This window comes from Gnatocerus cornutus, chromosome 1 (genome assembly GCF_029298725.1).
Source record: "Gnatocerus cornutus isolate USDA-ARS CGAHR chromosome 1, icGnaCorn1.1, whole genome shotgun sequence".
Classification (NCBI taxonomy): domain Eukaryota; kingdom Metazoa; phylum Arthropoda; class Insecta; order Coleoptera; family Tenebrionidae; genus Gnatocerus; species Gnatocerus cornutus.
This window is the reverse complement of record NC_142233.1, coordinates 31,799,214-31,821,538: the sequence shown is the minus strand read 5'-3', so window position 1 is coordinate 31,821,538 and position 22,325 is coordinate 31,799,214. Positions and strand designations below refer to the sequence as shown.

At 42.4% G+C, this 22,325-nt stretch overlaps 7 protein-coding genes and 2 non-coding genes across 13 annotated transcripts; 8 read left to right on the top strand and 1 right to left on the bottom strand.

Moving 5' to 3' along the window:
* The first annotated feature begins 141 nt into the window (after nucleotides 1–141).
* On the top strand, nucleotides 142–2,371 carry cactin (cactin, spliceosome C complex subunit). The gene is made up of 3 exons (XM_088034455.1): nucleotides 142–1,377; nucleotides 1,429–1,612; nucleotides 1,661–2,371. The coding sequence occupies exons 1-3, from the start codon at nucleotides 231–233 to the stop codon at nucleotides 2,337–2,339; spliced, it is 2,010 nt and encodes a 669-aa protein (XP_087890581.1). The 5' UTR covers nucleotides 142–230; the 3' UTR covers nucleotides 2,340–2,371.
* A 160-nt stretch (nucleotides 2,372–2,531) lies between these two features.
* LOC148181712 (zinc finger protein 474-like) lies at nucleotides 2,532–12,997 on the top strand. Of its 2 annotated transcripts, none has more exons than XM_088034467.1 (7): nucleotides 2,532–3,332; nucleotides 3,416–3,651; nucleotides 4,742–4,858; nucleotides 6,601–6,693; nucleotides 8,565–8,745; nucleotides 8,786–9,016; nucleotides 12,777–12,997. In XM_088034467.1, the coding sequence occupies exons 1-7, from the start codon at nucleotides 2,645–2,647 to the stop codon at nucleotides 12,950–12,952; spliced, it is 1,722 nt and encodes a 573-aa protein (XP_087890593.1). In that variant the 5' UTR covers nucleotides 2,532–2,644; the 3' UTR covers nucleotides 12,953–12,997. The 2 variants fall into 2 exon arrangements, with proteins under 2 accessions (XP_087890593.1, XP_087890598.1); XM_088034472.1 differs by lacking the exon at nucleotides 12,777–12,997 and adding an exon at nucleotides 10,233–10,422.
* LOC148181714 (putative peptidoglycan muropeptide transporter SLC46) lies at nucleotides 6,794–8,494 on the top strand. 3 transcript variants are annotated; one of them, XM_088034493.1, is made up of 5 exons: nucleotides 6,794–7,491; nucleotides 7,558–7,739; nucleotides 7,784–7,885; nucleotides 7,939–8,076; nucleotides 8,126–8,494. In XM_088034493.1, exons 1-5 carry the CDS (start codon nucleotides 6,866–6,868, stop codon nucleotides 8,455–8,457), a joined length of 1,380 nt encoding a protein of 459 aa, XP_087890619.1. In that variant the 5' UTR covers nucleotides 6,794–6,865; the 3' UTR covers nucleotides 8,458–8,494. The 3 variants fall into 3 exon arrangements, with proteins under 3 accessions (XP_087890619.1, XP_087890612.1, XP_087890605.1); XM_088034486.1 differs by having other exon boundaries at nucleotides 6,794–7,739; nucleotides 8,126–8,366; nucleotides 8,414–8,494; XM_088034479.1 differs by having other exon boundaries at nucleotides 6,794–7,739.
* On the top strand, nucleotides 10,486–12,459 carry LOC148181713 (putative peptidoglycan muropeptide transporter SLC46). The gene is made up of 3 exons (XM_088034523.1): nucleotides 10,486–12,042; nucleotides 12,088–12,328; nucleotides 12,378–12,459. The coding sequence occupies exons 1-3, from the start codon at nucleotides 10,842–10,844 to the stop codon at nucleotides 12,457–12,459; spliced, it is 1,524 nt and encodes a 507-aa protein (XP_087890649.1). The 5' UTR covers nucleotides 10,486–10,841.
* eEF2 (eukaryotic translation elongation factor 2) lies at nucleotides 12,997–17,496 on the top strand. The gene is made up of 9 exons (XM_088034443.1): nucleotides 12,997–13,175; nucleotides 13,498–13,712; nucleotides 13,769–13,962; nucleotides 14,226–14,434; nucleotides 14,661–14,920; nucleotides 15,095–15,738; nucleotides 15,922–16,604; nucleotides 16,663–16,920; nucleotides 17,110–17,496. The coding sequence occupies exons 1-9, from the start codon at nucleotides 13,173–13,175 to the stop codon at nucleotides 17,176–17,178; spliced, it is 2,535 nt and encodes an 844-aa protein (XP_087890569.1). The 5' UTR covers nucleotides 12,997–13,172; the 3' UTR covers nucleotides 17,179–17,496.
* LOC148181711 (small nucleolar RNA SNORD31) lies at nucleotides 15,774–15,840 on the top strand. Its single transcript, XR_015771755.1, has one exon. It is a non-coding gene; the product is annotated as a small nucleolar RNA SNORD31 (small nucleolar RNA).
* Nucleotides 17,497–18,319: 823 nt separating the features above from the next.
* On the top strand, nucleotides 18,320–18,384 carry LOC148181709 (small nucleolar RNA SNORD31). The gene has a single exon (XR_015771754.1). It is a non-coding gene; the product is annotated as a small nucleolar RNA SNORD31 (small nucleolar RNA).
* Nucleotides 18,385–18,552: 168 nt separating this feature from the next.
* On the bottom strand, nucleotides 18,553–20,204 carry LOC148181708 (protein PRRC1-like). Its single transcript, XM_088034503.1, has 6 exons — nucleotides 19,876–20,204; nucleotides 19,602–19,827; nucleotides 19,350–19,555; nucleotides 19,201–19,303; nucleotides 18,821–19,151; nucleotides 18,553–18,771 (listed from the first exon to the last, which is right to left on the bottom strand). The coding sequence occupies exons 1-6, from the start codon at nucleotides 19,958–19,960 to the stop codon at nucleotides 18,658–18,660; spliced, it is 1,065 nt and encodes a 354-aa protein (XP_087890629.1). The 5' UTR covers nucleotides 19,961–20,204; the 3' UTR covers nucleotides 18,553–18,657.
* A 13-nt stretch (nucleotides 20,205–20,217) lies between these two features.
* On the top strand, nucleotides 20,218–22,257 carry Snx1 (sorting nexin 1). Of its 2 annotated transcripts, none has more exons than XM_088034433.1 (6): nucleotides 20,218–20,406; nucleotides 20,460–21,009; nucleotides 21,056–21,177; nucleotides 21,228–21,671; nucleotides 21,725–21,877; nucleotides 21,928–22,257. In XM_088034433.1, exons 1-6 carry the CDS (start codon nucleotides 20,311–20,313, stop codon nucleotides 21,976–21,978), a joined length of 1,416 nt encoding a protein of 471 aa, XP_087890559.1. In that variant the 5' UTR covers nucleotides 20,218–20,310; the 3' UTR covers nucleotides 21,979–22,257. The 2 variants fall into 2 exon arrangements, with proteins under 2 accessions (XP_087890559.1, XP_087890550.1); XM_088034424.1 differs by having other exon boundaries at nucleotides 20,454–21,009.
* The last annotated feature ends 68 nt before the right edge of the window (nucleotides 22,258–22,325 follow it).

The following is a 22,325-nucleotide window of genomic DNA, read 5'->3' as shown; positions in this document are numbered from 1 at the left end:
AAAGCGGCGTTCAAGACCTATTTTAAACGAATCTTGTTTTGTTTGAAGACTTTTTAGCACTTTCCAAAGACTTGCAACCCCCATAATCACTTATCAGTAGGAGTTTTACCCCTAATGGCCACTACCGACACCAACAAAACAAAATCAAACTCCCTAATTCGAAGGACAACTGTCACATTGACGTTTCGTGACGTTTTTGCATAACCTTAATAGTTGTTTGTGTTGTGAAAATGCCAAGACATGAGACTACGCGACATAGGTCTACTTCCTCCAGCCGCAGACACCGACATAAATCCGGTAAATACTCGGAATCCGACAGTGACGATGGAAGACACAAGTCCCGGAAAGACCATCGAGATAAATCGAGAAAAAGTAAGAAAAACAGGCGCCATGACTCAGATTCGGACTCCAGCACGTCTTCTGATGACTCCATTGAGCTCCTGCAGAAGCTGAAGGAGGAACGACTCAAAGCTGCCGAAGAAAGAAGACATGAGAAGGAGATGATGAAGGCTAAGGAAACTCCAGAAGAGAAGAGATTGAGACGTTTGGCGAAGAAGCAGGCTAAGGAAAGGACGCGGAAGGAGCGAATGGGATGGGATAATGAGTATCTGCATTACACAAACACTGATAATCCTTTTGGGGATGGAAACTTACTCTCCACTTTTGTCTGGAACAAGAAACTCGCGAAAGAAGGCCTCACAGGAGTAAGTTCGGAAGAGTTGGAAACGCGAAATCGGCACAAACAGGAAGAGAACAAACGTGAGCTCGAAAAAGTAAAAAAGCGCCGACTGGAAAGAGAGTTGGAAAGACAGAAACGAGATGAAGAAATGCAACTGTTGCAGAGAAGCAAAGAAGCCGCGCAGTTTGAAGAGTGGGAACGCCAAGAAGACCAATTTCATCTAGAGCAGGCTCGGTTGCGCTCTCATATTCGTATTCAAGACGGAAGAGCAAAACCCATTGATCTGCTAGCAAAGTACATCAGCGCAGAGGAAGAAGTAGACGCGGTGGAGATGCACGAGCCGTACACTTACCTCAACGGGCTTCACATCAAAGACTTGGAGGATCTGGTTGAAGACATCAAAGTCTATGAAGAACTGGAACGAGGCAAGAACTTGGATTACTGGAACGACATCACCGTCATCGTCGAAGACGAGCTTCAAAAACTGCGGAAACTGGAAAAGCAGAACGAATTTGATATGGGGGTCAATCGGAGGGAAGGCATCAACCAAGCCGTTGCCGCGGACGTCACTTCGGTGTTCAAAGGGAAGACGTCAGGGCAGTTGGCGGCGTTGCAGAAGCAGATCGAGAGTAAAATTAACGGAAAAGCCGACGGCATCGATATCGGATACTGGGAGTCACTCTTATCCCAACTCAAAGGTAAAACTGAAGAAATAAACTTTGTTATTTTTCTAACTGAGTTGTTTCCAGCTCACATGGCTCGGGCGCGGTTGAGGGACAGACACCAAGACAGCCTCAGGAGAAAATTGCAAGTGTTAAAAGCGGAGCAAGCTGTGACGACCCCAGCAGCTGAAGACACCACTTCCGCAGCGGACACTGAACGGGAGTCTCGTCCGGGACCGTCGAAAGAAGAAGACACCAGCGACAACGAAAGGTGAGTACCATATCTTCCACCTTTCAGTCTAAAACTGATTTCTTTCAGAAGCGCGGACGAGCACGCCACCGACATCCTCACCGAGTACTTCGACGCCTACGAAGCCGGCGGCTACAGCCCTAAATTCCTCTCAGCTGAAGATCTGGAGCCTGGCACTATTGTGGTTACCGAAGAAGACGACACGAAGCGTTTGGAGTTCGCTCGGATGCAAATCTCCAACAGTGGGAAGAAAACGGATCATATCATGACCAAGGAGGATATTCTTCTTCAACGCGAGGCCAGAAAGGGCATGGGTGATGACGAAGCGCAATTTTCGGTGGAAGCAGTCCTCGACAGCCAAGTCTATCTGTGGTCGGATAAGTACCGACCGAGGAAGCCGAGGTACTTCAATAGAGTCCACACTGGATTTGAGTGGAACAAGTACAATCAGACTCACTACGACATGGATAATCCTCCCCCGAAGATCGTCCAAGGGTACAAGTTTAACATTTTTTACCCGGATTTGATTGATAAGAACAGCACACCGGAGTATTTCTTAACGCCGTGTCCGGAGAATCGGGAGTTTGCGATTTTGAGGTTCCACGCGGGGCCCCCTTACGAAGACATTGCTTTTAAAATAGTTAATCGAGAGTGGGAGTATTCGTACAAACGGGGCTTCAGGTGTCAATTCCACAACAACATCTTTCAGTTGTGGTTCCACTTCAAGAGGTACAGATATAGGCGATAACGTGTAATTTTAACAATACATTTTTACAAGAACTTGGCGTTTTTGTGGGGGCAATGCCCTCCGAAACCTAATTTCCATCTTTAAACACGTCTTGGTGGGCAGCGAAGTGGCGGCGGTCCTTATATAGATTTGTTATTACTCACCTTGCGTCGTCTGGTCGATTTTGCGCGTAGGTAGGCATCAAGAATCGCCTTTCAACTAACAAGTTGCCTACTCAGTTAACCCGCAGCTCCCCTATCGTACATATCGAGCGCGTTCTCATTTTCAAACCGCGCGATTCTTATTTTCTTTATTTCGAATCCCCCATGACCCTGAAGACTGACGACAAAGCAACGAAACGTAAATCCCGTCCCTTCTTAGTCCTCCCTTTGCTAGAGAAACTCACAATGCCCAAGAACCCAAATTTGAAACTCTTTACCAAGACGTGGCCCCCGAAACGAGACAAGAAGGATGACCGGCCTTTGACGGCCACTTTGGACAAGCCGACAGTTCTTAACATCAGTCTTATTAGTAGTATTGATATGAGTACCGTGCGGAAGGAGTTTCTCAACATCTCGAATCTGTGTAAATTCCCCATTACTCTCACCATCAAAAGGAAGAAAACTGCTGTGATCAACCGACCGCTTAGTTTGCCGTCACCGGAGAAGCAACAGAAAGGAAGGAGGAAGAAGAAGGCGATCAGTGAAGACAGTTGCGACGAAGAGAGCTACATGAGCATCCAGAGCGCGAAGAACAAAAACACGAAGAAGAAAGAAGAAGTGGTGAAAAAGAAGAGTCTAAGTGACGCTAATAACAATAATAAGACATTCAAAATTCCACGCAAGCGTGCTGGTACTGTTAAACTATTGGAAGTAAATAAAAGTGAGCTAGCCAAATCGACCAAACTTCCGGAGCCTTGCAAAACCTGCGGAAGACCTGACCAACCCGAACGATTCCACAGTCACCCCGCTACGCCTCTTAAAGTCACCAAAAAACCAGAAGAGCCCCCTAAGAGTAAGTAAACTTGTTAATTGCGCACACCTTCGTTACGCTCACCGCTAAAATTAGCACTGAGTCATCTCCTTGTTTCTTACCAGTGAAGAGCACGGTCCAGAAGCCCGTAGCTATGAAATACAAGTCGAAGAATGAAAAGCCGCTACCTCCGAGGAAGCCGTCTTTGCCGGCACAAAAACTGGTGCATACTCCTCCAAACGTCGGTACCAAGGAGAGTACTTCACGAGTGGGATCGGCGAAGAGGACTCTCACTTGTTACATCTGCGGAAGAGAATTTGGGACAGCCTCGCTGCATTTACATGAGCCTAAATGTCTTCAGGTAGGTGTTGCGGGTATCGATTAGTTCGTAGCCAAGGTCAAAAAAAGTATAAAATGTAGGTATGTTGGTCAATAATTATGTAATAAGGGTTTGACGGGTTCTAATTCGATTTTACCCGCATCGCAGTTTACATTACAAGTCCCAAAAAACTGAAAGCTGGAAAGCTGGATGGAAAATTTGGAAAGATAATTGGATCTTGAACCAAATTGCTTCGTTATCTTTATAATCCACTTTTGCAACACCCCCAATTCTCTAACTTGATGACTTCCCACCGCCCCACATTCGTATCTTCCATGCGTGTCTACCACTTCGTGCTTGTAATCTGTCTGTGAAAATAATAGCTCCCAAAACCCCATCGCATGTTCCCGCAGGAATCGAAACGTCTACCGAACTCTTCCATGAATCAAAACCGTTATCCAAGTTCAAGACTGCCGGTAATGAATGCAAATGTATGGAAAATCGATAAAAATTATAACTAATAGTTAGATTCTTCAAGAGTCACAGACCTTGAACCTTCAAAATCTTTAATTTATAACTGTGGTGGTTAATAAAGCAATCGATGGCGATTAGAGGTGGGTCACGGAATTTCGCCTAATAGCAAAATTGGGCTAATTGAGTTGATTTAGTCATGGGTCGTGGGTTGGTGACGTATTTTCAGTTGCTAACCGTCAATTTTTTACGTATTGATTTGAATATGTTCAAAAGAATTGATTAGGTAAACAATGACGCGTGACACAATGGGACTAATTTATTTATAATTATCCCAGTATGTAATTTTTATTCAAACCCAGCAGGAGATTGATCGAAAAAGTGGTCAATAATAAACCCAGTTTTCCATGCGTATACTTTCATTTATGCAAATAAAAATTTTTAAAATGCAACCTTGGGCCCTAAAATATTTCCTCGCTACCCTACTTTCCACAAAATCCTTGAAAATCTATAAAAACCGCAACTACTGCAGCGGTAGTTGCATGCCAACATTCACTCCATCCACTAAAAATGCATTTACCCCATCAATGCACTTTTAGCGAAAAACACGACCTACAATCCGGAATACATTAACCGCGTTTAATAACGACCCACTTTGCAGAAATGGGAAAGAGAGAACTCCACTTTGCCATCCCACCTCCAGAGGAAGCCTCCCGTTAAACCCAACCGCGAGTTGAGCCCCGACGAATGGAACAAGAAAGCCTGGGAGGCGTCACAGGTTTGTGTAATTAGGTTTAGCGGTTTAGGCTGTCCTTCACCTCCGACATGGCATGCGGGGAATTACACAAATGTTTGCTGCATCGATCCATTTTTTATCATCATGTTATCGTTAAATCTAAGTGCTGAAATGACAGTGAGAAATACATTAATCTAAGGGTCCGAACAATCAATTTTTCCACATGTTCGTGTCTCGAATTAAACTATCTAAATAATGCATAAAAATTGATCGATTTCTATCATACCGCGATTGTCCTTAACATTGTCGGGTGAACTTCCGGGATCGATTTCCGGTGTTTACGTCATGTTGATTTCTTTATCTGAACGATTCGTGCAACAATGACGCATTTTTGTTGGATTGTATGTTAATTCGGCAGGGAGAGGAGGGCGGCACGCAAGGCTCGGTTTGGGGCCCTCTATTACCACGGATAAATCTCCCAAAAAAAAATAAAAATATGCCAAATGAAATCAATCGAATTATTTATCTAGTTGGCTGGATTCTTGTAAACTTGTGTCTAAACTTACTGTTTAAACGTCAGATAATTGAGAAATTTTAGATAATGACGGATATCAAGACATACGTTCTTAGAACAACCGCCAATTAGATTAATAATTCAGTTGATTGCATTGTAGAAATGTAAAGAATCTTACTGAAAATTTACTAAAATAAATTATTACGATCCTAAGAAAAGCAATTATTTATTAAGTTGGCTGGCATCTTGTAAAGGTGTGTCTAAACTTGATGTTTAAACGTCAGATAATTGAGAAATTTTGAACAATCACGGATATCAAGAATCTTACGGAAGATTTACTAAAATAAATTAAAAATGCAATTTCTTATCTAATTGGCTGGCATCTTACAAACGTGTGTCTGAAATTGACGTTTAAACGTCAGATAATTGAGAAAATTTAGGCAATGACAGATATCAAGACATACGTTTTCAGAAAAACCGTCAACTAGACAAATAATTCAATTGATCGCATTATTGAAATGTAAAGAATCTTACGAAGAATTTACTAAAATAAATTATTAAGATCCAAAAAAAGCAATTATTTATCAAGTTGGCTGGCATCTTGCGAACGTTTGTCTAAAATTGCCGTTTAAACGTCAGATAATTGAGAAAATTTAGGCAATGACAGATATCAAGACACACGTTTTCAGAAAAACCGTCAACTAGACAAATAATTCAATTGATCGCATTATTGAAATGTAAAGAATCTTACGGATAATTTACTAAAATAAATTATTAAGATCCAAAAAAAGCAATTATTTATCTAGTAGGCTGGCATCTTGCGAACGTTTGTCTAAAATTGACGTTTAATCGTCATATAATTGAGAAATTTTGGACAATAACGGATATCAAGACATATGTTTTCAGAACAACCACCAACTAGTTAATAATTCAATTGATCGCATTGTAGAAATATAAAGAATCTTACGGAGGATTTACTAAAATAAATTATTAAGATTTAAAATAAAAAAATGCAATTATTTTTCTAGATGGCTGGCATCTTGCGAACGTATGTCTGAAATTGACGTTTAAACGTCCGAAAATTGAGAAATTTTGGACAATGACGGATATCAAGACACACGTTCTCAGAGCAATCGCCAACTAGATAAACAATGCAATTGATAGCATTGTAAAAATCTAAAGAATCTTACAAAGGAAATAAATTATTAAGACTCAAAATTAAAAAAAAAACATAATCAATGCAATAACTATTTAGAACTGTCTTCTGCAGGCGACCCTGGCGCCGTGCCCCAACTGCGGCCGGACGTTCTTCCCCGACCGCCTCGTGGTGCACCAGCGCAGCTGCAGGAGCCCCCACGACGCCGTAAGTACCCAAACAAGCTGTCATCTCTAAAATTATCCTTATGAAGACACATTGATCCGTCTTTGTCGCATTTCCGGTCGCTGCCACAATACCTCGCAATTACTTAATCAAATAAAAAAAATCTTCATTCTCGTGTTTTTCGCCGACACTATGGTTCGTTTCAAGTGTCACAATGAATAGCGGTAGGAAATTTTTGGCGAAAATTCGCCTCGCTTTCGAAAACATTACCGTCGAGCCAATTGTGGTGTGTTTCGTTCTACCGTGCGTTATGGCCAACCTCGCCACGCAGAATCTTAGCATGGATAAAGCTTGCAGGGTGAATTTGGGGTTGGAGGATTCTGTCTGTGACGGTCTGGCGATGCGGGATACCGCGAGGTACAACCAAAGCGATGAAGTCGCTGTCCAGAAACTGGTAGCGACGATGATGGCGTGGAAGAATGTGATCCAGAGTTTCGTGCCGTCGATATTGTTGATGTTTTTGGGGTCTTGGAGTGACAGGCATAAAAGGAGGAAACCGTGTTTCTTGGCGCCTATCGTCGGAGAGATGTTGACTTGTTTGGGACTACTCTTCTGCACGTATTTCTATCACTTACCCATTGAATACAACGTGTTCTTTGAAGCGGTACCACCGTCGCTAACTGGAGGGTGGTTCGCGATGTTTATGGCCGTCTTCAGCTACATTGGAGGGATTACCAGCGTTCAGACCAGAACTCTCCGGATCGGAGCTCTTAACATCTTCGTTAATATAAGTTTCACGGTTGGAAACGCCGTCAGTGGGATTTTTTACAAGCAAGTTGGGTACTACGGGATTTTCTCTTTAGCGCTGGTATTCTACATTGTCGGATTCTTTTATGGTATCTTCAGAGTGAAAGAGATCCCGAACGAGGAGGTCATAGAAGCCCATCCCAACTTCTTGAAGGATTTTTTTGACATGAAACACATTAGAGAGACGTTCAAAGTGGCGTTCAAGAAAGGAAAACGTAATAGGAAGGCGAGGATCTGCACCATGATGGTACTGTGTATGGTGATAGTAGGACCCATGCATGGTAAAGTAACCACAAATCCACCCATTGCTGTAGTCCCATTTCAGGTGAAGTAAACGTTTTGTACTTATTCGTCCGATACAAGTTCGGATGGAACGAAATCGATTATAGCCTCTACTCGACTTTCTACGTCGTCACGCATATGTTTGGTACAGTTACTGGTAGCTCCTAAAAACACTTCAAAAAGAGATCTTTTTTTCAGGCACCGTCTTCTCATTGATCTTCTTTTCGAAGATACTAAAAATCGACGACGCCGCTTTGGGGATGTTATCCAGTGCTAGCCGAATCGTCGCTTCTTTGGTCTACGCGTTTGCGCCAAATCCTTTCGTTTTTTATGTTGGTATGCCTGAGATCCACTCGCTTACGTTGCCTAAGACCTTCTATCGCAGGTTCCGTCATTGAAATCTTAAACGGTACCACTTTCATTGCTATGCGTTCTATTATATCAAAATTGGTACCTCAAGACGAACTCGGAAAGATAAACTCTTTGTTTGGCCTCTCGGAGGCTCTTGTACCCATTATTTACGGTCCGTTGTACACCATCATCTACAAACACACCATTAGCGTGTTTCCAGGGACTTTCTTCATCGTTGGAGGCGTACTGACGGTACCATCATTCTTTATTTTCTGGTACTACTGTAGTAAGTGTGGAGATGTTCTCACGGTGTTGTTTTCAGTTGGTTGTACCACGAGCACAAACGCGACGAAGAAGATGAACTAAATTGTAAAGAAGTTTCTTAATAAATTATTTCTCGTAATCATGTGTTTCTTTTTGAGTTCTTCCGTGGTTTGGAGCAATAATCACACTATCGTGCACTTTGGTTTCAGTCAAAATCCTCAGTAGACAAGTCGGTGACGATGCCGCCCCCAACTGAAGAATGCTACATCTGCGGGAAGAAGTTTGGAATTCATTCTATAAAAATCCACGAGAAGCAATGTATCAAGAAGTGGCACGCTGAGAATGACTCCCTCCCTCAAGACATCCGTGCTACTGAACCAACTCGCAAAGGTAAAATCAGTGTTAAGGCAAAATTTATACTCTTCTTAAGATCCTTTCAAGCCGCAAAATACTCCAGAGACGTCTCAGAAAAGCGACGACCGTCCATCTTCAGGCAAAAAGTCCCCCATGTTTCCCTGTTACATCTGCGGCCGCCTCTTCACCGTCAACTCGATCTACATCCACGAACCTCAGTGTCTTAAGATGTGGAAGATCGAGAACGACAAGCTCCCTGCTCATAAACGGCGCCCTCAGCCCCTCAAACCCGACATCAAGTTTACGCGTAAGTAAGACAAGGCGGTCACGTCAAAATTTATTTAAATGTCATGGTACACGGACTCGGGGGTCATGAGAACTCTTGAGTTTAACAAACTCGGCAGGTTGCGGATGTAGACGCAAAAGTCTTTCCAGAAGTCGAAGACGAGCCATGCTAACTCTCCTAGAGTCATTCTTGGGGTAGTCAGTTGAGTAAACATTGCTTTAATGGAAGCGAAGATTCCTGTGGAAGACTGCGAGTCGCTATCGGCGCTATCATTGAGTTCAAAGCTTCGATTGCCTACTGCTGACTCTCTTTCTCTGATTATCACGTCTTTCATTTTAGAAGTCGCAGCTCCGTGGAAAGCAAACGTGTCTGAAACTAAGCGGCGAAGGTTGGGAAGACTCTTTTTTTTCCAAAAAACAACCTCGGAGCTAGACATAGCCCGAGCAGCATGTTAGAAACTAGAATTTTGTCAAAATAATAATTTTTCAAAAATGTCAAGCGTGACTACTGGCAGTGGTTGACTTTTTTGGGACAATTTTTGGGATTGAAGGCGGGGAATTTAAAATTTTTAAACCGAAACAACTGCATAGAAACCGAATGATGTCAGACCAAAACAAACAACACGTTAAAAAACGAAAACAGATAAACACAACAAATGTGATCAAGTGCGCCATTCAAAACAATGGCTCTGATAACCCACATTTAGTTCTTCAGTTTTTTCCGAACAACAAAAAATACGTCTGCTCCATGCCTGCTTGATCAAATATTCATACGCATCGTCAGAATATTGCATGTTCGAGTAGGCGTAAACTAAGGAAACTTCTATTTAAAGAAGAAAATTTCTTTCAATGACGTGAATGGAGCTTAGAATAGTTTTCACGACCCGTAAAATCCGAGTATCTGTTATAATAGTAGGCTTGGCAAAACAATCGAACGTCGCAGTTTCGCCCCTAGCCGCCTTGACTAAATCCGAGTCATCAAACTCTGGGGTTCTTGACCCCGCACCTGTTGGCAGTTTTTAAAAATCAAAACTACCCCTTCGCATATGCACGTGCATACGTCTTGGACAGTGATGTGAAGGTAAAAAATAATCGATAGGGGTTGTCGACCTTCGACCGCGTCGCGGTCAGCTTTTACCCCTCAATAATTCACAGTTTTAAAATATAATGAATGGTGTAGTCTTATCAGTAATCTCGCAAGGGTGAACGAACTAGGGCTGAAATGTTGATTTTTGCAGAGGATGGCAAAATCGACTACGAAGCGACCAATGAGGCCAAGTGGCAAAGTCACTTAAGTCAATTGGTGCCTTGTCAGTTCTGTGCGAGGACCTTCAATCCCGACAGGGTGGACGTTCACGAGAGAAGCTGCAAGGGTTGACAGGGTTTTCTATGTGTGATTGGTGTGGTTTTGAATAAAAACGTGAGATTCAGGTGGTTTTTTATTGGGGGACGAAAAAATAAAAGGATGACACAGATATTTCTCATATTTGATAAAGAATTAGACCACGACCTGGCAGTTTCTGTCTGTGACGCTGTTAAATTTTCTATTTGTCAAAAACTCGGGGGCTTCATCTAATCCCCATTAGCCTTTAATGTCTCTGAATTTTCGCAATGCCATTCAACTAGCTCCAAGTCAAACAACTAATTAAATTCGTCGTGATAAAAGTGTGTGAAGTACAATGGGTCTTCCATAGATCAGTAAACAGTTGATTAAAGCTAATTAAATATCCCCGATAACTCTTCTCGTTCAGTTCAGTTCCTTCATCGCCTTTCAACCACAAAGTCGAAATGTAAAGAGAAAACTCTTTATCTTTTTATCGACTGTTGCTATCGGTTGTGAACCCACGATGTCGTTAGAAAAATCCAAAAGCATAGAAGCGGGTCTTCAGACCATCATCACCGAAGATGATCTCCCTTCAAAACCCAAAAACCTCTCCTTCTGCAAGAGGGTCAAACTCATCATCACCAATATCACCGTGGAGCCCATCCTCATCTGCTACGTCCTTCCTAGCGTCATGGCGAGCATCACCACCCAAAACCTAAACCTAGAGAAAGCCTGTCGAGTCAACCTACGCCTAGACGGCGATGTCTGCGACGCTCTAACTATAAGAAACGCATCTGCGTACAACCAGAGCGACGAAATTGTCGTACAGAAACTCGTCAGTACCATGAATATCTGGAAGAATGTTATTCAAAGTTTGGTACCATCGGTGCTTCTTATGTTTTTGGGCTCATGGAGCGACCGCCACCAACGCCGCAAACCATGTATCATCCTCCCAATGATTGGCGAAGTCGTCACTTGCATAGGTTTTCTCATATCCACGTACTTCTTCTACGAGCTGCCGATGGAATTCAACGCTTTCTTAGAGGCGGTGCCTCCTTCCATCACCGGAGGATGGTTTGCGATGTTCATGGCTGTTTATAGCTACGTCAGTGGGATCTCTAGTGTGGAGAACCGCACGGAGCGAATTGGTGCTGTCAACCTCTTCTCCAACGTCAGTGTGACTATTGGGATCGCCCTCAGTGGGATTCTTTACAAGAATTTCGGGTTTTACGGAGTGTTCTCTCTAGCTCTAGCGATGTACTTCGTTGGACTAATTTACGGTATCACGCGTGTCAAGGAAATGACGAAAAACGAAGACATCGTCGTCGAGAAGAAAGGCAAAGTCAACGCAGTGCGAGACTTCTTCGACTTGGAGCACATCCGCGAGACCTTTAAAGTTGCTTTTAAAGACGGCGCGCGCAATCGGAAGAAGAGGATTACCACTATCATGGTCTTGGTCATGGTCATCATCGGCCCCATGCACGGGGAAATGAACGTCATGTACCTCTTCTTGCGCTATAAATTCGGATGGAACGAAATCGACTACAGTCTCTATTCCACGTTTCATTTCGTCCTCCACGTCTCGGGTACTATTTTCTCGCTCATGTTCTTCACAAAGTTCCTCAAAGTCGATGACGCAGTTCTTGGCATGATCTCCAGCACCAGTAAGATCTTAGCCTCTCTCGTCTTCGCTTTTGCACCCACCGCAAACATCTTTTACATCGGTAAGTTACAATTTTCCTGGATTTTGAGCTGAAAAAGTGTTTCAGGAGCCATTGTGGAGGCATTCAATGGTACCTCCTTTATCGCCATGAGGTCCATCATGTCAAAACTAGTACCAGCGGACGAACTGGGAAAAATTAATTCTTTGTTTGGAGTCTGCGAAGCGCTGATGCCGCTAATTTACGGACCAATGTACAGTATTGTTTATAAGGCCACAATTAATTATATTCCAGGAGCTTTCTTCGTGCTTGGGGGCGGTTTGACCACCCCCGCGGTTCTTATATTCTTGTAAGTCGATTTGAGACTTTGGAATTATTTTTGACGGGGTTTGTTTTAGTTGGTTGTATCGGCAACATGTAAATGACAGGCGAGAAGAAGAGAGAGAAAAAGCACAGAAGATTAATTTATTATCTAAATGAGTGTATTTTGTTATGAAAATATACGTTTCGAAATTGCGTACATGTTTTTATTACGGGTTTAAGGAGAAATAAGAAATTAATCCTAATTACTGCACACGTATTTATTAAACAACAATAACAATTGTTCTAAGCTTCGTTTACAAGGTTTTCGTAGTTTATGTAAAATGTACAGTCATCATAAATGCATTAAATTTTGAATGGAAAATCTAGGTAGGCGGTGAGCCAAAGTAAACATGACGTCAAACGGCCGTTGCGGAGGCAACCGTTATCGGTATTTTAGCCACGACATTTTTTTTACGTTTTTTTTTTCTTTTTAGCGACTGGAGAAGTGGATTTCGTAGGCACTTTTCATAGAATTTGGGACAATCATTTGGCAGAATTGAGGGAGTGTAGAAAATGCGGCCGTAAGTTTTTCCCCGACCGAATAGAAATCCACGAGAATGCCTGCGCCGGTCTCAGAATTGAAAGTAAAAATAAAAAAAAATTAAAATAAGCCAATTTTTGTAACAATAAGAACACTGAATAAAATTTGAAATGTGAAAATTGTTTCAATATCACTAGATCTGGGGTTTTTTATTGGGTTGGCACCTCGTGCTAACCGCATTTGCGTGGCAGCTCGAAGCCCACTTCACGTCAATCGTCCTTTCACGGGAGTGCGCCATCACTGGCGTAACGTATTTTTTGTGTGTCAAGAAAATCAACAAACATCCACGATGGTAAGTATTTTTTGACTATTCTAACTACATTAAAGTGTTCCCTGATTATTCCTCCACGCCATCGGGAATTTATTTTATTCAATTTCATGCATTTTTACCAAATTTCGGACGATTTGGTTAGATTGCACAATAAGATGAAAGTGCTCTTTGGATGCATATTTATGTTTACAAATCGCAGTGTTTAGTCACTTTCGACTGTTATTAACATTAATGTTGGAGTTTCCGCTTGTGGTTCTTTAATTTCTAAGGAAATTTCGCGAAAAATGGTGCGGCAAATGTCACTTTTACACCGGACATCTGTTAATGAGTTTGTGGCCCCCAGGTCAACTTCACCGTCGACGAAATCCGAGCCATGATGGACAAGAAACGGAACATCCGTAACATGTCCGTCATCGCTCACGTGGACCACGGAAAATCAACTCTCACTGACTCTTTAGTGTCCAAAGCTGGTATCATTGCTGGGGCCAAAGCTGGCGAAACGAGATTCACTGATACGAGAAAAGATGAGCAAGAACGCTGCATCACAATCAAATCTACGTGAGTGGCGATTTGTGGCCATGACTTTGACCTTTACCTGACACGTGTTTCTCTAGTGCCATCTCCATGTTCTTTGAACTGGAAGACAAAGATCTCGCCTTCATCACCAGTCCCGAGCAACGCGAAAAGGACGAGAAAGGTTTCTTGATCAACTTGATCGACTCTCCTGGACACGTGGACTTTTCTTCTGAAGTAACCGCCGCCTTGCGTGTCACCGATGGCGCTCTTGTCGTCGTTGATTGCGTCTCAGGTGAGTTTTGTTTATTGTAGTCCTTCCAGCACAGCTAGAGCCACTTCATAGAGCGGCGGGGGCGGCAGCAATGCCGTCACCGTTGCCCAAGGATGATGTTGGCAGTGCAATGGAAGAAGAGCGAATTTGCCCGCGTTTAAACGCTGCCACGGGGCCTCTATCTTTATGTCCGGGGGTGGCACGCTACGGCGTAGGCCTGACATTTTTTTCAATTATCAATTATTTCGCCATTGTTGCAAATCTGATGTAATTTTTTTTAATAGGTGTGTGCGTCCAGACCGAAACTGTGCTCAGACAAGCCATCGCTGAGCGTATCAAGCCCATTTTGTTCATGAACAAGATGGACAGGGCTCTGTTGGAATTGCAGCTGGATTCTGAAGAGTTGTACCAAACTTTCCAACGTATTGTTGAAAACGTTAACGTTATTATTGCTACTTACGCTGACGACAACGGGCCCATGGGTGAAATTCATGTAAGTTTAAAGATTCGTTTTGTCTAGGGAATTGAGCGACGAGTTCTCGCGAGGTCTATTTGTCCATCAATTAGAGCTAGAAGACGACTCGCAGAGTAGGGCCACAATTTGCCCTGCTTTAGGTCTAATACTTAAAGCAGCTTTCCTTTAAGTGGGACAGATTTTTAGCATTAACTTTCTAAAATTCGCTCTTCGTTAAAGCGCTAACTCTTTCATTTGTTTGCAGGTTGATCCCAGCAAAGGTTCAGTCGGTTTCGGTTCGGGTCTCCACGGTTGGGCCTTCACACTCAAACAATTCGCTGAAATGTACTCTGAGAAGTTCAAGATTGATGTCAAGAAACTGATGAACAGATTGTGGGGTGAGAACTTCTTCAACCCCAAAACCAAGAAGTGGGCCAAGCAAAAGGAATCCGACAACAAACGCTCGTTCTGCATGTACGTGCTGGACCCTATCTACAAGATTTTCGACACCATCATGAACTACAAGTAAGTTTACCAAGTAAATTCCGCCCAACTTTCTCAGTGGTTTAAATGATGATTGTTCTTCACAGACCTGTTCTGAGTACTTTGACGACATAAGAACGGCCAACTGACATTGTCTAAACTTTTTTAATTCCCTCCTCCACGTACCAACAAACCGTAACTCGTTTTTTTTTACAGGAAAGATGAATATGAAGCTCTCCTCCCTAAACTGGGCATCCAACTCAAACATGAAGACAAGGATAAAGACGGCAAGCCCCTTCTCAAAGTCGTAATGCGTACTTGGTTACCAGCTGGTGAAGCTCTTCTTCAGATGATTGCCATTCATCTTCCATCTCCAGTAATCGCCCAGAAATACAGAATGGAAATGTTATACGAAGGTCCTCACGACGACGAAGCTGCCATTGGTATCAAGAACTGCGACCCCAACGCCCCTCTTATGATGTACGTTTCCAAAATGGTACCGACTTCTGATAAGGGACGTTTCTACGCTTTCGGCCGTGTCTTCTCCGGTAAAGTTGCTACCGGAATGAAGGCTCGTATCATGGGTCCCAATTATGTGCCTGGAAAGAAAGAAGATTTGTACGAAAAGGCCATCCAACGTACCATTTTGATGATGGGACGTTCCGTTGAAGCTATTGAAGATGTGCCGTCTGGAAACATCTGCGGGTTGGTCGGTGTTGATCAGTTCTTGGTGAAGACTGGAACCATCACTACCTTCAAGGATGCACACAATTTGAGAGTTATGAAGTTCAGCGTGTCGCCGGTCGTACGTGTTGCTGTGGAACCCAAGAATCCTGCTGATTTGCCCAAACTAGTAGAAGGTAAGAAGGGAGGGTGAGATTTAGGGGATGCAAGGGTAGAGAATGATGAACTGTTTTACCGCCCCAGTCTGAATTCTGTGACTGATCGGTTTTACTGACTTAACTACCTAGACTCCACTCAAATGTTGTTTTTTTTTGCATACTATATTGAAATTTGAAGATTACATTTGTTATTCTTTCTAGGTCTTAAACGTCTGGCCAAATCCGACCCTATGGTCCAATGTATCATTGAAGAATCCGGCGAACACATCATCGCCGGCGCTGGTGAGCTTCATCTTGAGATTTGCTTGAAAGATCTGGAAGAAGACCACGCTTGCATTCCAATCAAAAAATCCGACCCTGTTGTCTCCTACCGTGAAACTGTCAGTGAAGAATCCAACCAAATGTGCTTATCCAAATCACCAAACAAACACAACAGATTGTTCATGAAAGCCGTTCCCATGCCTGACGGTCTCGCCGAAGACATTGATGAGGGTAATGTTAATCCACGTGATGACTTCAAATCTCGTGCTCGTTACCTCGGCGAGAAGTACGATTACGATGTGACTGAAGCTAGGAAGATCTGGTGCTTTGGTCCCGATGGTACCGGACCTAACATCTTGGTCGATTGTACGAAGGGTGTGCAATACTTGAACGAAATCAAAGATTCAGTCGTCGCCGGTTTCCAATGGGCGACCAAGGAAGGTGTGTTGTCAGAAGAGAACTTGAGAGGAGTCAGATTCAACATCTATGATGTGACGCTACATGCGGACGCCATCCATCGTGGTGGTGGTCAGATTATTCCGACGACGAGGCGTTGTTTGTACGCTTGTCTTTTGACAGCGGCCCCCAGACTTATGGAACCAGTGTACCAGTGCGAGATTCAGGTAAATTTTCATTAACAATTTAAAATTCACTTTTATTAATTTTTTTATTGTTTTATAGTGTCCTGAAGTGGCTGTCGGCGGCATCTACGGTGTCCTGAACAGAAGAAGAGGTCACGTCTTTGAAGAACAGCAAGTCGCAGGTACCCCCATGTTCGTGGTGAAAGCCTACTTGCCAGTAAACGAGTCGTTCGGTTTCACTGCCGATCTTCGTTCCAACACCGGAGGTCAAGCTTTCCCCCAGTGCGTGTTTGACCATTGGCAAATTCTCCCAGGTGATCCGTTGGAAAGCAGCACCAGACCCTACACCGTTGTACAGGTAAGCAACGTTTTCACACTTTACCAACCATCTTCAGACAACATTGTATGGTTTAAAATTCAATGTTCGTAATTTGATGGCAGATCAAAGTCTTTAAAGTTTCGGTCTTGAAAAAGTTTTCTTGGCCTGAATAGGGGGACGAACACGATTTTTTTTGTTATGTTACTGATTCCTGATTGTTATTTACAGGAAACACGTAAAAGGAAAGGTCTCAAAGAAGGTCTCCCGGATCTTACACAATACTTGGACAAATTGTAAAGTGGATTTTAGTTTGTACAGATTTATTTAAGATTCATCTTAAATTATACAATAAAACAATTGATAATTATCTTTTTTATATATTGGCAGGGTGGAAATACAAATCAGCTGTAACATTATGTTTATTGTTGTTTTTTGCTTCCCGTATTTTTGTTGTATTGGAACCATTTATGACACTTTAAGTAAATATTGTCCAAGAATTAGAAGAAGTTTTTTTATTGTTACCAGCGGATTTGAGCGTTGTGTTATGATAGAACTGATTTAATTATAGGCAATTTGTTTTATTGACGTTTAGATAAGAATAAACAAAAGTTTTTATTTTTGGATTTTCATTTTTTAGTTTGGAATCAGATAGGGAACTTTTTTGACTGATCTTCAGGAAGCAAGTGGAGCCCTACACTGGAAACAAACAAGGTGAGTTCACTTTTTCAATATTTTTTCATTACAAAATTGCGTGATGATTCTTTTACACTCCTTAATACCGTGAAGGATGTAAATTATAAGCTCAACAGGTCTGAAACGACCGAACTTTATTTTATCTTCGTACGATTTTCTTGTGACTTATAAGTGCTTCTTTTTGTTACAGATTGTCCACAAAAGCAGAGTTCATGCGAATGATTTTTAATGGTGAGTGTCTTTACATTTTATATTATTTTTTTCAACACCTTGATGAGACTAATTCTATTTTGAAGTAATATAAAAATATTACGCTGTTGTTAGCCAAAAGGATTCTGATATTTACTCATTAAATCATAATAATGATTTAAAATTAATTGTTTCTAAAACAGTTTTGTTCTTTGCAGACGCTGAACTTGGGGCAAGGTCGTCAGTAAAAAGGTGAAACTTGTATTTATTACCCCACACATTTAAGCCGGCCGTTTCATGTCTTAAAGTGAAGAGGTGTGCTCGTTGTGGGAACATAAAATTCTTATCTGTGTATGGTTATTCAGACTTATCTGCCTAACCAAAGGACGATTTGAGACAGAACTTAATTTTACTTTACGTAGGTTTATAGTGAGGAAACCAGAGCGGAAGGATCGAAAAATGGTAAATATTTTTCTTTTATTCTAGACTGATTCTTCCATTATTTTGACAAACCGAACTACCAACGTAATTTCACTTTTAAAGACTTCTTTTAAGTTTCAATGATGATTTTATTACCGCCCCAGTCTGATTTCGGTGACTGAACGGTTTAGCTGACCTGATTAATTAATATATTTTTATGCAGAATTTCTTTTTCCCTTAATTTATTTCTTTTTCTTTTGTTTCAGGTGAGTAGAGGAACTAAAATCATTCTTGTAGTAAAAAACGTTAATAAAATTATCAAAATATAAGTTACTTTTAATGGCCCCAAACCCAGTAATTTCAAGCCACTATATTAAAGCCTATATTCTTAAATTCATCTTTGTACATCAAGTAAAATACAGAATAAAATGCAACCATTATAGAGTTGTTAACTTGAAAATTCGATTAAGTACTTCATGGAACAACTAACTTGTTTTTATACAACGTGACAAGCGATTTTGCTGCTAAAAATAAAGTTTCTTTCCTCGAGACGCCGCAGACTCCTTGCTGCCAACTATTTCTGGAGATCTACAAACGCTACAATTAGAAAATAGAACAAGAAATAGCTCACCCTGACCTGTAAATACGCCGCCAAAAGCTTCTCAACGGAGTCGCAACCTTTTGCATATCCCGGCATTTCTTTTTCTGCTTGTTTTATGAAGGAATCCAAGGGAATGGGGGTTGTCTGCGTGTAAGTCTTCAAAGTGATGTCTTTATCGGCGTCTTTCAACACGAGGACGCTGAGATCAAACCACTGGTCCTCCTGTTGCAGAAGAATGTTTTCTACGGCGATGACGGGAGTTTTGGTGACTTGAAGAGCAGCTTTTAACATTTCTTCAGCTCGCTTCTCACCGTCTTCAAAGCCAACGGCTTGGTGCTTCTTCTCTTCAATTTTGACGGTAACCCCACTGAAACGAGGGGTTTAACAGGGTGTTGAAAGAGGGGTAAGAAACCTACTTCACCCAGGCTTTTCCAAACACTGAAAAAATCGCCTCTCTGATTGGGGTCACCTCGTCTGGATCTTGGGACGCTACCGCGATCTCCATGTCGCCCCCAGAATCTATTAAATTTGGCTTTAACCCAAATCAGACGCGTGTCCTACTTACAAATGAACTCAGACATTTGAGGATCAAGAGTAGTAATGAGAGTATCTACAGAGTTCTTTGCTTTTTCTGCGACTTTCGATAGGATGCCCCCGCTTGAGACGGCGTCCTTCATCCAGCCTATGAGCCCTCCGCCTTGACTCTGCGTGTCCACGTTAGTTTGGGGCAAAAGGCCATGTTGTACTCCTTTGCTGGGAGGAATTGCGGCACTGCAATTTACAAGTAAATCCAAGTCTCAGTTTTACTTTTTCTCACCTGAATTGGGTCGGGGGGAACGTGACTGGCACAGTCGGTGCCTCTGTGGTCGCTGGTAACAAATTCTGGGGCAGTGGAATTGGGGCAGGGACAGGCTGGTTTTGCCATAGTGTGAAATCTGGTAAATTTGACGGGGGTGGTAAATTAGACAACAAGTTTCCTCCAGGGAGGTTCACCACCCCCGGCGACGGTATAGAGTACGGCGAAGACACACTGCTGATTGATTCTGAAATGTTGTTCTAAATGAAATGTCAACAAATTAGACAATTGCAACCTGTTTTGTCGTTGTTGGAGGAGTCGTCTTGTTTCTTGTCGATGATTTCAAAAGATGCTTCACCGTTGGAGTCCTCCTGCAACATCTTTATTTATTTCCAATTGTAAACATATGATTTTGATTTGTAAACGGAAACGTAATCGTGGCACAGTGGGGATTTTCCGTTTAGCACTATTCCCACAAAGTGACGCCCAGTAATAAAAAATTTAACACAAAAACGACGCAAAAACGTGACCATCTCCAATTTCCATCCATTTCACGCCTGTTGAAGTTGTCTTTCAAGAAGCGTATCGATGGTTTGATTTTTTTTGGTACAAAAAGTAAGATTGGTACCCGTTGGTACCCCCGCTTTTCGACAGCTGATTGACGTGTGTCACTTTCCATCGAGTCACCGGTCGCGTCAAATAATTTCTAATTATCAGTTTAAAAAATAAAATGGCAGATCCCGTGGAACCGCCCCCTTTGTTTGAAAACGTGGATATTCTAGGTGACCCCAAAGACGATGAAGACTTGTTTGTTTCCGCCCGGCAGGTAATTCCCTTTGTTATCTTAATTCTCCTTTGATCTCTATCCTGTAGGAACAGCCGGAATCATATCGCAGCGAGCCCCAGGAAAATCTCAACGGGGAGGCGGATCTCGGGAATCTTTCCCTGGACGACCAGAAACCAGAACTTGAAAATGTCCCTATTAACACCGCGGGGACTCTTCCAGACCCTCTAGAACAAGTGGAAGCAGCTAGTGGCGACCAATTTTTGGAAATCTCTATCACAGAGCCCCAAAAAGTGGGCGATGGAATGGGCGCATACATGGCTTATAGAGTCACGACGAAGACTAACATGCCCATTTTCAAAAAACGGGAATTTGTCGTGACGAGGCGCTTTAGCGACTTTCTGGGGCTACATGATAAGTTGTCTGAGAAGTACCTCAAAGTTGGACGAATTATCCCTCCAGCCCCTGAAAAGAGCGTCATTGGTATGACTAAGATTAAGATCTCTAGTCAGGCTGAAGGAAGCCCCACCAACGGTAACGATTTCGTGGAGAGAAGAAGAGCTTCCTTGGAGCGTTATTTGAAACGCACCGCTCAACACCCAGTCTTGGTGGTGGACCCAGATTTCAGGGAATTCCTAGAGTCAGGTTGGTTATACTGGTGGGATTTCCCCCGATCACACTTTTTTTCTAGACGTGGAACTCCCCAAAGCCACCAACACGTCAGCTTTAAGCAGCGCGGGCGTCATGCGACTCTTCAATAAAGTTGGCGAGACTGTCAATAAAATAACTTATAAAATGGATGAAACGGATCCGGTAAGAGCGAAACTCCGCCTCCTATCCCCCAATCAACCATAAATTTTTAGTGGTTTGAGGAAAGACTGTCCAGCATTGAGGCTCTTGAGACTCAACTCAGAAAACTCCACACCAACGTTGAAGCAATGGTTTCCTACAGGAAAGAACTGAGCCACCTAACCAACGGCGTGTCTCGCTCAGCGGCGCTGCTGAGCGCCTGTGAAGACCACAACTCCCTCTCGATGGCGCTCTCTCATCTAGCAGACACGGAAGAAAAAGTTGAGGCTCTGCATCTAGAACAAGCTAATACAGACTTTTTCATTTTGTGCGAGATTTTGAAAGACTATCTCGGGCTTCTGGGAGCTGTCAGAGACGCTTTTCATGAACGTACCAAGTTGTTCCAACACTGGCAGCACTCCCAGCAAATGCTCGCCAAGAAACGCGAAGCCAAAGCCAAAATGGAGCTCACAAATAGATCAGACAAGGTAGATCAAGCCGGCGCTGAAGTGATAGAGGTAAGTTACCAACTGACCAACTGTTGTAATCAAAACCACTAACTTGTCTTCAGTGGGAAGCGAAAGTCGAACGAGGCCAAGAAAATTTCGATAAGATCTCGAAAATGATAAAGACGGAAGTGGAAAGGTTTGAAAAGTGTCGCATCCATGACTTTAAAATGATGTTTATTAAGTATTTAGAAAATCATTTAAATCACCAGGCCCAGGTTTGTAATTTGAAAAGTGAAAGTTACTAGATTCATGGGGGTTGTTTCAGCTTGTCAAGTACTGGGAGGCCTTCTTGCCGCAAGCCAAAGCGATTGCTTGACTAGAGGATCTCTGCAAAGAATAGCAGAACAGACATTCCTATTGGAGATTCCCAGAAATTTAACGTGTACAATACAGTTTTTTGCAGTTATTTTCGCACCTGGAATCTCCAAACTCGTCCCTTTTTATGTTTATTCGTCATTTATTCTTATACATAATCAAATATTGTAGGTTTTATCCCTATTTTTTTTTGTGGCTTTGGTCTCATTTACAACGCCACGTTAATGTAGGTCATTTATATATAAATCGCCTAATAAGAGAATTATATTTGTTATGTGCTTGTGTGAACATACATACCTTACATTGTGATAAGAGATGCTCATTTGAAGCTTGATTCTTGTTCAAGGT

Excerpts from the sequence above, each read along its gene's own strand:
- LOC148181708 (XM_088034503.1), bottom strand. The coding sequence starts at position 19,960 with ATGTTGCAGGAGGACTCCAACGGTGAAGCATCTTTTGAAATCATCGAC. Across the intron at positions 19,828-19,875 it reads CTCCAACAACGACAAAACAG|AATCAATCAGCAGTGTGTCT; the intron begins GTTGCAATTGTC and ends ACAACATTTCAG. Across the intron at positions 18,772-18,820 it reads TTTTGGCGGCGTATTTACAG|ATCTCCAGAAATAGTTGGCA; the intron begins GTCAGGGTGAGC and ends TAGCGTTTGTAG.
- LOC148181713 (XM_088034523.1), top strand. The coding sequence starts at position 10,842 with ATGTCGTTAGAAAAATCCAAAAGCATAGAAGCGGGTCTTCAGACCATC. Across the intron at positions 12,043-12,087 it reads CGCAAACATCTTTTACATCG|GAGCCATTGTGGAGGCATTC; the intron begins GTAAGTTACAAT and ends AAAGTGTTTCAG. Across the intron at positions 12,329-12,377 it reads CCCGCGGTTCTTATATTCTT|TTGGTTGTATCGGCAACATG; the intron begins GTAAGTCGATTT and ends GGTTTGTTTTAG.
- LOC148181712 (XM_088034467.1), top strand. The coding sequence starts at position 2,645 with ATGACCCTGAAGACTGACGACAAAGCAACGAAACGTAAATCCCGTCCC. Across the intron at positions 4,859-6,600 it reads AAGCCTGGGAGGCGTCACAG|GCGACCCTGGCGCCGTGCCC; the intron begins GTTTGTGTAATT and ends TGTCTTCTGCAG. Across the intron at positions 8,746-8,785 it reads TACTGAACCAACTCGCAAAG|ATCCTTTCAAGCCGCAAAAT; the intron begins GTAAAATCAGTG and ends ACTCTTCTTAAG.
- cactin (XM_088034455.1), top strand. The coding sequence starts at position 231 with ATGCCAAGACATGAGACTACGCGACATAGGTCTACTTCCTCCAGCCGC. Across the intron at positions 1,378-1,428 it reads ACTCTTATCCCAACTCAAAG|CTCACATGGCTCGGGCGCGG; the intron begins GTAAAACTGAAG and ends AGTTGTTTCCAG. Across the intron at positions 1,613-1,660 it reads GACACCAGCGACAACGAAAG|AAGCGCGGACGAGCACGCCA; the intron begins GTGAGTACCATA and ends GATTTCTTTCAG.
- LOC148181714 (XM_088034479.1), top strand. The coding sequence starts at position 6,866 with ATGAATAGCGGTAGGAAATTTTTGGCGAAAATTCGCCTCGCTTTCGAA. Across the intron at positions 7,886-7,938 it reads CGTCGTCACGCATATGTTTG|GCACCGTCTTCTCATTGATC; the intron begins GTACAGTTACTG and ends TCTTTTTTTCAG. Across the intron at positions 8,077-8,125 it reads TCCTTTCGTTTTTTATGTTG|GTTCCGTCATTGAAATCTTA; the intron begins GTATGCCTGAGA and ends CTTCTATCGCAG.
- Snx1 (XM_088034424.1), top strand. The coding sequence starts at position 20,311 with ATGGCAGATCCCGTGGAACCGCCCCCTTTGTTTGAAAACGTGGATATT. Across the intron at positions 20,407-20,453 it reads TGTTTGTTTCCGCCCGGCAG|GAACAGCCGGAATCATATCG; the intron begins GTAATTCCCTTT and ends TCTATCCTGTAG. Across the intron at positions 21,672-21,724 it reads CCGGCGCTGAAGTGATAGAG|TGGGAAGCGAAAGTCGAACG; the intron begins GTAAGTTACCAA and ends ACTTGTCTTCAG.
- eEF2 (XM_088034443.1), top strand. Across the intron at positions 14,435-14,660 it reads GGCCCATGGGTGAAATTCAT|GTTGATCCCAGCAAAGGTTC; the intron begins GTAAGTTTAAAG and ends ATTTGTTTGCAG. Across the intron at positions 14,921-15,094 it reads GACACCATCATGAACTACAA|GAAAGATGAATATGAAGCTC; the intron begins GTAAGTTTACCA and ends TTTTTTTTACAG.